The following is a 12,146-nucleotide window of genomic DNA, read 5'->3' as shown; positions in this document are numbered from 1 at the left end:
TGGACAACCCATTCCAGGGCTTCACCACTCTCATGGTGAAGAACCTCCTCCTCACATCCAGCCTGAATCTCCCCACCTCCAGCTTCATTCCATTCCCCCTAGTCCTATCACTACCTGATATGCTGAGCAGTCCCTCCCCAGCCTTCCTGTAGGCCCCCTTCAGATACTGGAAGGCCACAATTAAATCATTCTGTCTCACAGTAGAAGCCAAAGTTTTAAGGCATTCTGACAAGGATTTTTCTTTTGTTGCTGTTTTTCTTTAATGTCATTGCTTAGCTGTTAAGATGTGCAGGGGGAGACCTGAGGTCCACTCTTCCCTGTAGTGGCCTTCTCATATATTATTCTTGTTCATGTGGGTACTGAGGAAATCCAGGCATGGCTTACAGGCGTGCCATTGGTGTGCATTGGAGTTTAGGCTCCAGTGCAGGGTGGCAATGGGGAAAAGAGGTTAGTGTTTAGATCTGCTGTTGATCTGCATCTTTTGCTTGCAGATAACCTGGAGCTGTTTAGCCTGGAGAGGAGAAGACCGAGAAGGGATCTAATCAATGTCTATCAATATCTGAGGGCTGGGTGTCAGGAAGGAAGGGACAGGCTCTGCTGACTTGTGCCCTGGGATAGGACAAGGGACAATGGATGGAAACTGCAGCACAGGAAGTTCCACCTCAACATGAGGAGGAACTGCTTGACTGTAAGGGTCCCAGAGCAATGGATGCCTAGAGAAGTTGTGGAGTCTGTTTCCCTGGAGACTTTCCATCCCTGTCTGGATGTCTTCCTGTGTGACCTGTGCTGGATTCTATGGTCCTGCTCTGGCAGGGGGTTGGAGTAGAAGATCTCCAGAGATGCCTTCCAACCCCTAACATTCTGTGAGCCTGTGATTTCTCTACTCCAGTAGTCAGGCCATTTCCTGAAGGGAAACGTGTGGCAATGAATTTTACTAGATTGTAGGATATGTGGAAGTCAGGAGTCTGTTTTCCTTCTGAATTTGGCCATGAATGCCTTGCTTAGTTATGAATTCCTAAGTCTGAGAAGGGCTTTGGGAAATGTACAGATAAACAAAGGCATTAATGTTGTACATGTCTTACTAGAAGGGGCAAGCAGTTTATTTGTTCATGGCATTAACTATGACCTAGGGATTGAGTTTCACAGTTATTTTTCAATCAACAGCTGGACAACCTTTTACTGCATATATAATACTCTACTTGAATTGAAAACAGCTTGTCCAATCCACAGGTAGTTTCACCAAAAGAAATGTGCTAAACATTTGTTTGGTTTTTTTTCCCCCTAGGTTTTTGCTGCAGTTGGTTTCTTCAGCATCTGTTCTAGATCACACACCTGTCTGTCTGAATATAGTGGAAACCAACCCTTTTAAACATCTCACCCATCTCTCTCTCAAATTCCTACCAGGAAATGACACAGAAATAAAGAAGTTTTTAGCCAGCTGTTTGAAATGCCTTAAGGTAAAATGAAAGCCTTGATTCTGTGTGTACTTAATAGCCAACTGTATGCAGTTGCTTGGGGGCATGTTGCAAAACTGTTGCTGTCACTCTAGCAGTGACAATGTTCTGTCTGTTGAGCCAAGCACTGTAGTTTCAACTGGCAGCAAACAGGCTATTTATACCTGCAGTGTATGTCCTGTGCAGCTCTGGGATGTTTATTCATACTTCAGTGTTTCCTGCTTCATAGCCCTGTGCTGATTGCCATCCCAATGGCTGTTCTCAGCAGCTGGCTTTAGGAAAGCCTGCTTGTGCCTGTAGTTACAAGGCTTTGTAGGCTTCAAAGGGGCTAGTAGCTACAAACCACAGATTGAATTGAGAATGTTGCTGCAGTTGGTAGCATGCTAGGTTTTACTTAATGAGAAATGGATGGCCTCATGGTTTCACTGTTGTCTGTTCCAGTGTCACAACCTGGGGTTTGTCTCTGCTCCTGTGCTGTCATGTTGATAGCCAGCTGAAAGCAATTTGCAGCATCTGTTTGCTGTTCATGCAACTGCTTTGTAAACAGATGTTTATGATACTATTTCCTTACAGAAAGTTGGTAAGCATTTCATTCAGGGCTTTTACCATGCTAGCCAGTGCACTTTCTTTTTGCATTTCTTATATCTTAGTCAATATTAAGTTTGTTTAATAAACTGTGTTTTTTTTCCTCAAACGTGGAGGTTATGTGGTTGCTTAGGCAGGGTGTGCTGAGAAAATGGGAGCTAAACACTACCTGGGTTTTGGGAGCTAAGGACTTGTCTTTATGTCACTTTGTACATAGGAAGACAAAACCCTCTTGGAAGAAAAACTTAGAAAGACTGAGGAGGATCTTACCAGACAACTTAGCTACACTCAACAGGTAATGTAGGTTTTCAATGTGCCTGTTGTAAGTTGCACTTGTTTTTGATCTGTGGAAAAAGTCTGGCCAACCTGATAGCCTTTTGTGAGGACATAACCAGGTGGGTAGATGATGGCAGAGCAGTGGATGTGGTTTGTCTTGATTTAAGTAAAGCATTTGACACCATCTGCCACAGCATCCTGACAGCTAAACTGAGGAAGTGTGCTCTGGATGATCAGGGAGTGAAGTGGATGGGAACCGGTTGAAGGAAAGAAGTCAGAGTTGTGGTGAATGGGGTGGAGTCCAGTTAGAGACCTGTGTCTAGTAGAACCACTCAGGGGTTGGTACTGGGACCAGAGCTGTTCAATATATTCATCAATGACCTGGATGAGGGCACAGAGAGCACTGTCAGCAAGTTGGACACAAAACTGGGTGAAGTGGCTGACAGGGCAGGGAGAAATTGAAATTCAGCAAGGGTAAGGGTGGAGTCTTGCACGTGGGACAGAACAGCCCCATGGAGCAGTACAGGCTGGGGACTGACCTGTTGGAGAGCAATGAAGGGGATGGGAGGTTGACCACGAGCCAGCTATGTGCTCTTGTGGCCAAGAAGGCCAATGCCATTCTGGGGTGGACAAGGAGTGTGGTTGGTAGGGTTGAGAGAGGTTCTCCTCCCCCTCTGCTCTGCCCTGGTGAGGCCACATCTGGAATATTGTGTCCAGTTCTGGGTCCCCCAATTCAGGAAGGACCTCAGGGAACTGCTTGAGAGAGTCCAATGCAGAGCCACAAAAATGATTAAGGGAGTGGAACATCTTCCTTATGAGGAGAGACTGAGGGAGCTGAGGGCTCTTGAGCTTGGAGAGGAGGAGCCTGAGAGGTGACCTCATTCATGTTGATAAAGATGTGCAGGGTGAGTGCCCAGAGGCTGGAGCCAGGCTCTGCTGGGTGATGCCCAATGACAGCACAAGGGGCAATGGTGCAAGCTGAGGCATAGGAAGTTCCATGGAAACAGGAGGAAGAGTTTTTTCTCTGTGAGGGTGACAGAGCACTGGAACAGGCTGCCCAGGGGGGTTGTGGAGTCTCCCTCTCTGGAGATATTCAGAACTTGCCTGGATGTGTTCCTGTGTGACCTGCTTTAGGTCATGCTGCTCTGGCAGGGGGGTTGGACTGGATGATGTTTTGAGGTCCCTTCCAGCCCCTGACATTCTGTGATTCTGTGACACATCTTTTTGTGGGCTGATTGTGGAGCCACTGCCTAGCTAAGGTAATTGGCTTGGGAGTGAGTGAACAGTACAAAAGTGATCTGCTGTAGCTTGTCTTATGAATGAGTGAAGCATGCAACCGAAGAAGAAAACTGAATTCTTACAAAACTAAACAGAATTTTAACTTTATTTAGGACAGGGTCTGTACATGCACACCCAGACAACAGTCATGTGTACTGCCACAGCTGGATGCTGGTGTGAAGCTAAATGTGTGCTCTGTCTATTCTGTGAACAGTTGGCAGTCCTTATATTTGGAACAATTGTGAAACCAGGATAAGTAAATCACAAGCCTTGGAGTTCATCTTCCTCTACCTCTTTGTGATTTATTTGCAGTCAGCTCAGTAATGACTTCACATTTGTGTTTCAAGAGGATGATTTGTGTCAGGGTGACCTCTCTGGGTATTGTGAAACAGAAAAACTCCATGAAAAATGATATGATGGAGGGTGGGTTTTTAATGGAATGCTCATTTACCTCACCTGTGCAGTTTGAATGGCAGTGGCTGGAATGGGCTTGGTGAATTGGAATGCAGAACTATAAATCAACAAGAGGAGAGGATGCTGATGAACTTTTTCCCCTTTACTTTGTGTTATAGAAGCAAGGAAGATCAGCAGCCTGTTTTGTGGTGTGTTTTCACTCTTACAGTGGCTGCCCTACAATGGGAAATGAAGTTATTCTCTGCAGTGTCAGAAGAGTGCTCTGTAGCTTCTCCTGTTTACAGAGTGGACAGATACTTTGGCATCTGGTGCTGAAATTTGCTCTTTTAAAGCAGTTCCATGTCCTTTGAAGGAAATAGCAGTAAAGAATGAATGTACTGACTGATGCTTAAGTTGTTAAAACCTCTCTCTGCTTTGTCCCCCAGAACTTGTCTGAGAAGAGCCAGGAATTAGACAAACTGAAAAACGAATGGACCTCCTACACTGCAGCTCTGACAAACAAACACACACAGGAGATGACAAATGAGAAAGAGAGGGCTCTCCAGGTATGACAGCAGAAAAGAACTGACAATGTGAGTAGTTCCTGGCTCAGTTTTCAGATTCATGTAATAAATTCTTTGTTCCTTTGCTTCTCCCAGGCACAAGCTCAGTGCCAACAGCAGCATGAACAACAGAAAAAGGAGCTGGAAAACTTGCACCAGAAAAGCATTCAGCAGTTGCAGAACAGGCTTTCAGAACTCGAGGTCATCAATAAAGATCTGACAGAAAGGAGATACAAAGGAGACTCCACAGTCAGAGAGCTGAAGGCAAAGCTTTCTGGAGTGGAAGATGTATGGCTTGCTTATTTCCACAACAAACTTGATTGCTTGTACAGCCTGCCTATGCATGTAATAGCAAATACCAGCACATGGAGTCTGTTCAGCTCCCCTTCATTCCACACTGCATGCTGTACAGACATAGCTCTTTAAATGACAGGGTCTCTTTGAAAAAAAAAGCAAAACCTGCACAACAACCAAGCAATTCTAAATGAAGCTCTTTCCCACTGTGCTAGGAATGCCAAAGAGCAAAGCAGGAGGTGCTGTCACTGCGTCGGGAGAACACCACGCTGGATGCGGAATGCCATGAAAAGGAGAAGCTCATTAATCAGTTGCAGACACGGGTTGCTGTCCTGGAACAGGAGACCAAAGATAAAGATCAGCTCGTTGTCAGAACCAAAGAAGTCTTAGATGCCACCCAAGAACAAAAGGTTCCTTCCAGTTTCAAAATGATTTGCTCTAGTGCTCTGTAGAACCTTCTCATTGCAGTCTCTGTAGATTGGCAGCTAAGCAGTTTTTATGAATGCAGCAAAGGAGTACTTTGGCCACAACAACCCCATGCAGTGCTACAGGCTGGGGTCAGAGTGGCTGGAGAGCAGCCAGGCAGAAAGGGACCTGGGGGGTACTGGTCAACAGCAGCTGAACATGAGCCAGCAGTGTGCCCAGGTGGCCAAGAAGGCAAATGGCATCCTGGCCTGGATCAGCAATAGTGTGGCCAGCAGGAGCAGGGAAGTCATTCTGCCCTGTATTCAGCACTGGTTAGGCCATACCTTGAGTCCTGTGTCCAGTTCTGGGCCCCTCCATTTAAGAAAGCTGTTGAGAGGCTGGAATGTGTCCAGAGAAGGGCAACAAGGCTGGGGAGGGGTCTGGAGCACAGCCCTGTGAGGAGAGGCTGAGGGAGCTGGGGGTGTTCAGCCTGGAGAAGAGGAGGCTCAGGGGAGACCTTGTTGCTGTCTACAACTCCCTGAAGGGAGGTTGTGGACAGGTGGGGGTTGGTCTCTTCTCCCAGGCAACTAGCACCAGAACAAGAGGACACAGTCTCAAGCTGCACCAGGGGAGGTTTGGGCTGGATGTGAGATAAAAATGCTTCCCAGAGAGAGAGAGATTGGCCATTGGAATGTGCTGCCCAGGAGGTGATGGAATCACTGTCACTGGAAGTGTTCAGAAACAGCCTGGGTGAAGCACTTGGTGCCATAGTTCAGTTGATTAGATGTGTTGGGTGATAGGTTGGACTTGATGACCTCAAAGGCCTTTTCCAACCTGGTTAATTCTGTGTACATAAGCTTTCAAATGTAGCTAGAGATTCTAAATTACAGCTTCAAAAGTCTGTTGGATTCAGTTTTACAAAGTGTGAAGTTGCTATTTCAGTGTTGTGGTACCAGAGGGAAGTAAGTGTAACTTTTTGTAGACAAACCCCATGGATCAGTTGAGCTCCTATGTCATTTGAAAAGCAGGGAGTACCTCAGAGAATTGTTGAGGTTCTACTTGAAATCATCACAGCCTGAATGCTTTTAATACTCTTTTAAAGGCAATACTGGAAGAGAGCACTGAGAAAAAACGAAGTCATGTTGAGAAGCTGGAGTCAACAATTAAGTCACTGTCAGCTGAACTTCTCAAGGTCTGTTTGGGCATGCCATTGTCTTTGTGAAACTCCTTCCTCATTTTCAGCTCTTTCTCATTGGGAACATCTGATTTATGATTTCATTTTTCCTTTTGAATAGGCTAACGAAATTATCAAGAAGTTACAAGGAGACTTGAAGACTCTTATGAGCAAACTGAAGTTGAAAAATACAGTAACAATCCAGCAGGAGAAACTGTTGGCAGAGAAGGAGGAGAGGCTTCAAAAAGAGCAGAGGGAATTGCAGGAGCTGGGCCAATCTCTTCGAGTGAAAGAGCAGGAGGTACTGTGAGGTTAATCCTCTGGCCTGTAAATGCCACTGCATGTGGTGCTTTGTGGGTGTTTTACTAAGCTACAGCAGAGAATCTTCTCTTGCTTAGTGTTGTGTTTAAATCTGTAATCAGTTCTTGAGGGGTTTTTGTTAGTGATTTGTAAGTGCAGCCCATCCGTGCTGAAGGGAAACTGTATTGAGTGCAAAAGAATAAGCATTAACAGGCACATTCCTGTCAAACTTGGTGAAGGAGCCAAAAGCAGGAGCAGAGAGAACTTTTTCCTCCATTAACTATATTCCCCTTGCTCAGAGTCCTCACTTGTTTGTTCACATAAGAATTAAGGTTGACAAAGTTTCTGGCTGTCATCTTAGAAATACAGAATGGTCCAGGCCAGAAGGGACCTCCAAAGCTCATCCAGTCTGACCTCCCCTGCCGTCAGCAGGGACATCCCCAACTAGATCAGGCTGCCCAGGGCCCTGTCCAGCCTCACCATGAATATCTCCAGGGAAGACCCTAGCTAGAAGTAGGGCTTATCTTAAAAGAATTGCACTGCTGACAAAATGAGCTCCCAGGATGGTAGGGGTGGGAAGGGAGCTCTGGAGATGCTTTGAGTCCAACCCTCCTGCCAGAGCAGGACCACAGAATCTAGCACAGGTCACATAGGAACACAAGCCCTATGAGGAAAGGCTGAGGAAGCTGGGGGTGTTTAGTCTGGGGAAGAGGAGGCTCAGGGGAGACCTCATTGCTGTCTACAACTACCTGAAGGCAGGTTGTAGCCAGGTGGGGGTTGGTCTCTTCTCCCAGGCACCCAGCACCAGAACAAGAGGACACAGTCTTAAGTTGTGCCAGAGGAGGTTCAGGCTGCATATTAGGATGAAGTTCTTCAGAGAGAGAGTGATTTGCCATTGGAATGTGCTGCCAGAGAGGTGGTGGAGTTGCTGTGCCTGGAGATCTTCAAGAAAAGCCTGGATGAGGCACTTAGTGCCATGGTCTGGTTGATTGGATAGGGCTGGGTGATAGGCTGGACTTGATGATATTGGAGGCCTCTTCCAGCCTGGTTGATTCTATGATCCAAACAGGGCTTGAAAGTCTCCAGAGGAGACTCCACAGCCTCTCTGGACAGCCTGTTCTAGTGCTTTGTGACCCTCACAGTAAAGTTCTTCATCATGTTGAGGTGGAACCTCCCGTGCTGCAGTTTACATCCATTGCCCCTTGTCCTGTCACAGGCACAAGTGAGCAGAGGCTGTCCCTTCCTTCCTGACACCCAGCCCTCAGATATTGATAGACATTGATTAGATCCTTTCTCAGTCTGCTCTCCAGACTAAACAGCCCCAGGGCTCTCAGCCTTTCCTCGTCAGGCAGTGCTCCAGTCCCTTTAGCATCCTTGTAGCCCTCTGTAGATCCTGTCCCTCTTGAACTGGGGAGCCCAGTGCTGGATGCAACATTCCAGGTGGGGCCTCACCAGGACAGAGTAGAGGGGGAGGAGAACCTCCCTGCATCTGCTGGACACCCCTGATGCTGTTAATAATTATCATGGGAATCTTGCAGGTTTGCAAGCTGCAGGAACAGCTTGAAACTACAATGCAAAAACTGGAGGAAAGTAAGCAGCTGCTGAAAACCAATGAAAATGGTAGGTTTATGCAATTTCATTTCCCTCCCTGTCAAAGTGCCCTGGTATCCTAGCTGCTGCAGAAAATCAATGGAAGCAACTGCATTGCCTTGCCTGTGTTTGGTTTCTTGTAAAGAGCCACACTTGCTGTCATTGGTGGAAAATAAGCTGCTGTCTGTTGCACATGTGCAGCAGCCTAGAGCTGCAAGCAGGGAAGACTTCTTTGGCAGTTGGTGCTTGTGGATACTTGGAGTGGTGTGCATGTGGTGGGCTGACTGGAGGAAGGAACCAAATGTAGGCATTTGGGAAGCCTGAACCAAAAGCTTTTCATAGGAGTAGGACTTCTAGTGATGCTTGAGCTTAGGGAGGAAAAATAGCCCCCCAGGCTGCTATGTTTTTTGAGGAAGGGCTACTTGCTGTTTCAGACAGCTCACAAGGGGTAGGAAATGAGCTTGACCTTTTCCTTCTCTCTTCAGTAATCACATGGTTAAACAAACAGATGAATGAAATTCAGATGGCTAAGAAGCTGGAGACTCCTGGTGGTGCTCACGGTGGTGTTAGGACTGGCATTTCGCCTCATGGCATGGTAAGACACGACTGGAAATCACGTGGTTGTGAGGTGATCACTGTTTCCTCAAATGCATGCATGCTCTTAAGAGGAAGTAAAGCCCCAAACTTTTGTCTTCTTTGGGCAGTATAATTTCCAGTGGGTGTGGTTTGGTTTTGGTTTTGAAAGTTGTCATTTATTCAAACATTTCAAAGCAATGCAAAATTGGCTTTGGAAAGATGAAGCACACGGTGAAGGGGGACAAAAAGAAGGCATTTTTGTTGTGGGGTTAACTTGCACACTAATCAGCTTTGTATAGAGTGCACTGTTTGAATACTCTTATTAGTGATATTTGCAGACATGAAAACAAGGGGGGAGAAACATTAACTCCTGTCTTTGAAGTCACAAAATGTTAGGGGCTGGAAGGGACCTTGAAAGGTCATCCAGTCCAACCCCCCTGCCAGAGCAGGAGCACCTACACCAGGTCACACAGGAACACATCCAGGCAGGTATTGAGTATCTCCAGAGAGGGAGACTCCACAACCCCCCTGAGCAGCCTGTTCCAGTCTTCTGTCACCCTCAAAGCAAAAAAATTTTTCCTCATGTTTCCCTGGAACTTCCTCTGCCTCAGCTTCCACCACTGCCCCTTGTGCTGGCATTGGGCATCACCCAGCAGAGCCTGGCTCCAGCCTCTCAGCGCTCACCCTTTACGAATGAGGTCACCTCTCAGACTCCTCCTGTCCAAGCTCAAGAGCCTTCAGTCTCTCCTCATAAGGAAGATGTTCCACTGCCCTCATCATTTTTGTGGCTCTGCACTGGACTCTCTCAAGCAGTTCCCTGAGGTCCTTTCTGAATTGGGGGACCCAGAACTGGACACAATATTCCAGATGTGGCCTCACCAGGGCAGAGCAGAGGGGAAGGAGAACCTCTCTCAACCCTACCAACCACACTCCTTGTCCACCCCAGGATGGCATTGGCCTTCTTGGCCACAGGAGCACATTGGTAGCTCATGGTCAACCTCCCATCCACTAGGACCCCCAGCTCTTCTTCTTCACTGCTCTCCAGCAGGTCAGTCCCAACTTACACTGCTCTACAGGGTTGTCCTTTTCCATACCATACTAGTTCTTACTCTTTGTTGGCCATGTGTGTGCAGAGGTCTCTTCCTGCCTCAGCAGCTGATGAGCTGCTTCTTCAGTGGTGGAAGGGCACATGTACCCCAAGGAGTCTCTGGTTTTCTGTGTGAATCCATTACAGGGTGCCTGGCTCTAACATGTAATTGTTAGCTCAAGTGTGCTCACCTCATCTATTTGTTGAAGTTAAAAGCTTCTTAAGGATGTGCATCTAAGAAAAGTGATGTTATCTTCCCCTCAGGAAGGCTCAAAGGAGTGTTAGCTTTCTCCTGATTACTTTAACATTTTGAATCTCCACAGTTGCATCAAGGATTTGGTTTTCTCCTTGATGGATATGTTCTGTTTCTCTTGCAGCCTGACCGACCATTCCTTCCCAGCTCAGGAATCAGTCACCACACTTCTTCTCCATACTCCTTCCAGAGCCTTCCAGAACCAGTGCACAACAGAAACCTCACTTCACAATGTGCAGTACCCAAGGTCAGCCCTTTGACTTTGCTGTTTGATTAAGAGTGTGATAGTTACTGAATGACTAGGGGACTGAACATCTCTGTGAGGAAAGGCTGAGAGAATTGGGGCTTTTGAAGTCTGGAGAAGAGCAGAGCGAGGGGGATCTCATCAGTGCTGACCAGTACTTTTAAGTGGGTAGCAGGAGGATGGCACCAGGCTTTGTTTCAGTGGTGCCTGGTGGCAGGACAAGGGGTAATGGACACAAACTTGGACATAAGAAGCTCCATCTGAACATGAGGAGGAGCTCCTTTAGTTAAAGGGTGACAGAACCCTAGAACAGGCTGCCCAGAGAGATGGTGGAGTCTCTATCTTTGGAGACATTCCAAAGCTGCCTGGGCATGTTCCTGTGTGATCTTCTGTAGATGATCTTGGCAGGGGAGTTGGACTCGGTGATCTCCAGAGGTCCCTTCCCACCCCTACCTTGCTGTGATTCTGTTATGTGCTCTATTTAGAGTTACATTTGCAGAACCATTTGAACTGTGCATGTAACTCTGATAGCATAAAATAGTAAAGCTTCATGTTCAGTGTGTCTCTCTAAACCCATCTAAATGTACTCCTGTATATCCTAGCACTCTGAAACTCCCCTTCTTGAATGTCATCAGTGTTGGTAAGAGCCAGCACTTGTTTTTAGGTTGCTTACCCTTCCATGCTTTGCTGCACAGAAGTGCTGTGGCAAGGTATAGAGACATTAATCCCTGCTGAGTTGCCTCTCCAAATACTCTTCCTATTTGGCAGGAGTAGCTCTTTTTTAACCTCCAGCTCTTCTGGTTCTGCAGATTCAGCTTTCCAGGATGAATCGATGGCCAGATGGGCAGACAGTGACTGCAACTGGCCATCCAGCAAACAAGGAGAAGTGAGTGTCATCTACTGCTCTGGGACTGTTGGGCTTGCTTTCATTCTCTTTTATATGGCCATTCCTATGTGTCAGGACCTGAGCAGAACATGTCCAGTGCCAAGCTACTCCATGATCTATCTTTCTGCGTTGTCACATTGAGAAATACTAAGTCACAGCAAACTTTAGGCTTGATCTTAGAAAGAAGTTCTTCATAGAAAGAGAGATTTGCCATTGGAATGGGCTGCCCAGGGGGGTGGTGGGGTCAAGGTCCCTGGAGGTGTTTAAGAAAAGCCTGGCTGAGGCACTTTAGTGCCATGGGTTAGTTGATTGGTTAGGGTTGAGTGATTGGTTGGACTTGGTGATCTTGGAGATCTCTTCCAACCTGGTTGATTCTGTTAATGGGTCACTGAGTATGGTTTGTAGATAGCAGGTGAAGAGCCATGGTTTCCAGAGTAGGTTCCAAGAAACAAAAGTTCATTGTCCCTCTTGGTGACAGATCTAAGGCTCACCTTTAAATAATAAACATGCTAGGAATGCAGTAGTTCCACTTGTAGTGCTGACTTTTCTGTGTCCACGTTTGTTAATGCACTGAGTACCTCTTTGAAATGTTAATTAGTCTTTTCATTTCTAGTGGTGGCAATTTGGGGCTGGAATCAAAGTATCTGAAGAAAAAAGATGACAGCATTCCTTTACGAGGGCTCAGCCAGAATACACTTAGCTCAGGTAGGTGTGGGAAGAGCCACAGGAGACCTTGTTTGTGATGTACTCAAAGAGGTAATGATAATTAAGGTACTATGAACGGTGTT

The 12,146-nt window shown here is 46.7% G+C and overlaps 1 protein-coding gene across 2 annotated transcripts in view; it reads left to right on the top strand.

The window, feature by feature from the left end:
* The window catches only part of SASS6 (SAS-6 centriolar assembly protein), a 21,202-nt gene that overhangs the window by 7,125 nt on the left and 1,931 nt on the right, over positions 1-12,146 (top strand). For both annotated transcript variants that reach the window (XM_068140572.1, XM_068140571.1), the window contains 12 exons: positions 1,286-1,457; positions 2,257-2,334; positions 4,433-4,552; positions 4,646-4,837; positions 5,059-5,253; positions 6,351-6,440; positions 6,544-6,723; positions 8,261-8,342; positions 8,798-8,907; positions 10,353-10,475; positions 11,282-11,358; positions 11,972-12,063. In XM_068140572.1, the coding sequence (XP_067996673.1) occupies positions 1,286-1,457; positions 2,257-2,334; positions 4,433-4,552; positions 4,646-4,837; positions 5,059-5,253; positions 6,351-6,440; positions 6,544-6,723; positions 8,261-8,342; positions 8,798-8,907; positions 10,353-10,475; positions 11,282-11,358; positions 11,972-12,063 (1,511 nt within the window). The remainder of the gene's footprint in view (positions 1-1,285; positions 1,458-2,256; positions 2,335-4,432; positions 4,553-4,645; positions 4,838-5,058; positions 5,254-6,350; positions 6,441-6,543; positions 6,724-8,260; positions 8,343-8,797; positions 8,908-10,352; positions 10,476-11,281; positions 11,359-11,971; positions 12,064-12,146) is intronic.

Source organism: Melanerpes formicivorus, unplaced genomic scaffold (assembly GCF_026170545.1).
Source record: "Melanerpes formicivorus ecotype bairdi unplaced genomic scaffold, bMelFor1.0.p_v2 SCAF_7, whole genome shotgun sequence".
Taxonomy (NCBI): Eukaryota; Metazoa; Chordata; class Aves; order Piciformes; family Picidae; genus Melanerpes; species Melanerpes formicivorus.
This window is presented reverse-complemented; position numbering and strand designations above follow the sequence as displayed.